Source organism: Diuraphis noxia, unplaced genomic scaffold (assembly GCF_037042655.1).
Source record: "Diuraphis noxia isolate RWA-SAM2 unplaced genomic scaffold, SU_Dnox_SAM2 contig0001, whole genome shotgun sequence".
NCBI lineage: Eukaryota > Metazoa > Arthropoda > Insecta > Hemiptera > Aphididae > Diuraphis > Diuraphis noxia.
In genome coordinates, this window is record NW_028301711.1 from 9,250,546 (window position 1) to 9,252,913 (window position 2,368).

General features: G+C 43.9%; 1 protein-coding gene across 1 annotated transcript; it reads left to right on the plus strand.

Annotated features, from left to right (window-relative positions):
* The first annotated feature begins 507 nt into the window (after window positions 1-507).
* On the plus strand, window positions 508-1,980 carry LOC107170802 (uncharacterized). The gene has a single exon (XM_015520995.2). The coding sequence runs from the start codon at window positions 508-510 to the stop codon at window positions 1,978-1,980; it is 1,473 nt and encodes a 490-aa protein (XP_015376481.2).
* Window positions 1,981-2,368: the final 388 nt, after the last annotated feature.

Here is a 2,368-nt window from a genome sequence, read left to right on the forward strand (position 1 = left end):
CGGTAAAAAAGTATTTTCCCGGGCTGGTCTGAAATTCCAATCCGTCCCTGGTTACCATCTATATAACATTATATATTCAAAACAATCAAATAATTTAAAATGTTAGTTGACAGGTATAGGTATAAGTACAATATGCCAGCAAGTATTAGTATATATATATATATATTATACATACCAATATTTTCAAAATATCTTGTCCAATTTCCCTCTCTTGAAATGTAACCGTCAACTGCATAAGAACATTTTATTAAAAATTCTTTTCTAGTAATTATACCAAGGGCTAGTTGATCAGTTGCCGTTTTGATTCGTTTGGAATTCAATATATATTTAGGTTTTATTGATCGCGTGACTTGCATTCCTCTTGCCAGTTGTTCAATAACAATATGTTTACTTTACTGGAGTCACTTAAATGACCTAAATAAATAACTTGTAACATAAAATTGAAGATCCATATACATTATACATATACAAATATATAAATCTACCTGGATAACTCTTGTAGTACCCATGCCATTGTGCACTTTACCTGAAGTATTACCAGTATCTCTCACAACTCGAGTCGACGTACCCGACTGTTTGGAAGAATGGTTTAAACGTTTTTCATCATATGACCGCATGATTCACGTCACCACCATAATGCGTCGTTTCATCAGCCGGTGCCGTCGTTGTGAGCCTGAACCACCTCCCAATCTGTGTCTGAGTGGTGTTGAGGGCGACGGTGCTACTCTCAGTATTATCCGAGAGTCTCAACGTATCTACTTCTCTGACCTATTACGTGAGTTATCAACTGGTATCAGGGTATCGTCAAAGCCGCTGGCTCGTTTAGCTCCGTTTGTCGACGATGTTGGAATCATCCGAGTTGGTGGTCGCCTTCGTCATTCCACCCTATCGTACGAGTGTAAACACCCAACGTTAATTGCCAAGCGCTCCCATCTAGCCCTATTGATTTGTCGTCGGTGGCACCGCCTAACATGCCATTCCGGCCCCCGTGTCATGATATCACTCATTTTACGCCAATACTGGATCATCGCCATCCGCTCGGTGGTACATGAAGTGTTGACCAAATGTTCTGTATGTGTGCGGTTAGCTGCAAAACCTCCTCAACATTTGATGGCGGACCTTCCTGCTGCACGCGTGCAACAATTCCGTCCATTTGCCCGAGTTGGCGTGGACTATGCTGGCCCCCTTCAAATGAGAGAGATAAGGCTTCGCAAATCTCAGATCTATAAGGTGTATATAGCGGTGTTAGTCTGTTTTTCTATAAAGGCGGTCCACCTTGAAGTGGTGTCAGAATTGTCAACTAATGCCTTTTTGGCAGCGTTTGACCGCTTCGTCGGGCGTCGTGGACTCCCCAGCGAGATATATTCCGACTGCGGAACAAACTTCGTTGGTGCTGACAAGCAATTACAAGCGCTTCTTAACAGTCCGCAAGGTCAGCTCGCCATTACCACCAACTCTCGTCCAAATTGTACATGGCATTTCAACCCCCCCAGTGCTGCGCACTTTGGTGGGTTATGGGAGGCGGCGGTCCGATCCACTAAGCGTTTGCTGGTTCGTACAATGAGCACCCACGTTTTCACCTACGAAGAGTTCACTACTGTCCTGATCCGCATCGAAGCCGTTCTTAATTTTCGACCACTGACGCCCGCATCCACAGATCCTCACGACTTGGAGTGCCTCACACCTGGGCATTTCCTCATTGGACAACCACTGCTCGCCGTTCCACCTCGTTCCAATCCAGATCCTACCCGTAATTTGACCAACCGGTGGAAGTTATTAGACCAGTGCCATCAAGCCTTTTGGAAGCGTTGGTCAACGGAATACTTGACAACTCTCCAGGAACGCGTCAAATGGACGGATCGTGTCCCCAACATAAAGGTCAACGACATGGTCGTCGTGGTTGACAACCAAGCGCCCCCTTTATTATGGCGTCTCGGGCGCATCATTGAATTGGTGCCAGGACCCGATGGAATTGTGTGAGTTGCGTCAGTGTTAACGCGTCAGGGACGCATCACACGGCCAGTCGTTAAATTAGTGGTACTCCCGACTGACTGAAATGTAGTTTACTCCAGCCCCCCAACGATTTAGTATTAATTGTCTGTTTGTTATTTAAATAATATACGCGTATGAATCTCACACGTCAACATGGCACATATTGAATGCTAGGATCAACATAACTAACGAATGTGGCGGTCACTTGCGATATTCTCGTTGGAGGGGGTTGGGGGAGCTGTATATTGGACTGATTTGTTCAAACACATTTATTATAATTATTTTATGGATCATATCCAGCGTTACCATAATATTTATTTATTTATTTTTTATGTATGTTTTTTCAATGTAAGTATGTTCCTTTTTGTTACACATC

Bases quoted from the DNA above. Each gene is read 5' to 3' on its own strand.
- LOC107170802 (XM_015520995.2), top strand. From the start codon at position 508: ATGCCATTGTGCACTTTACCTGAAGTATTACCAGTATCTCTCACAACT.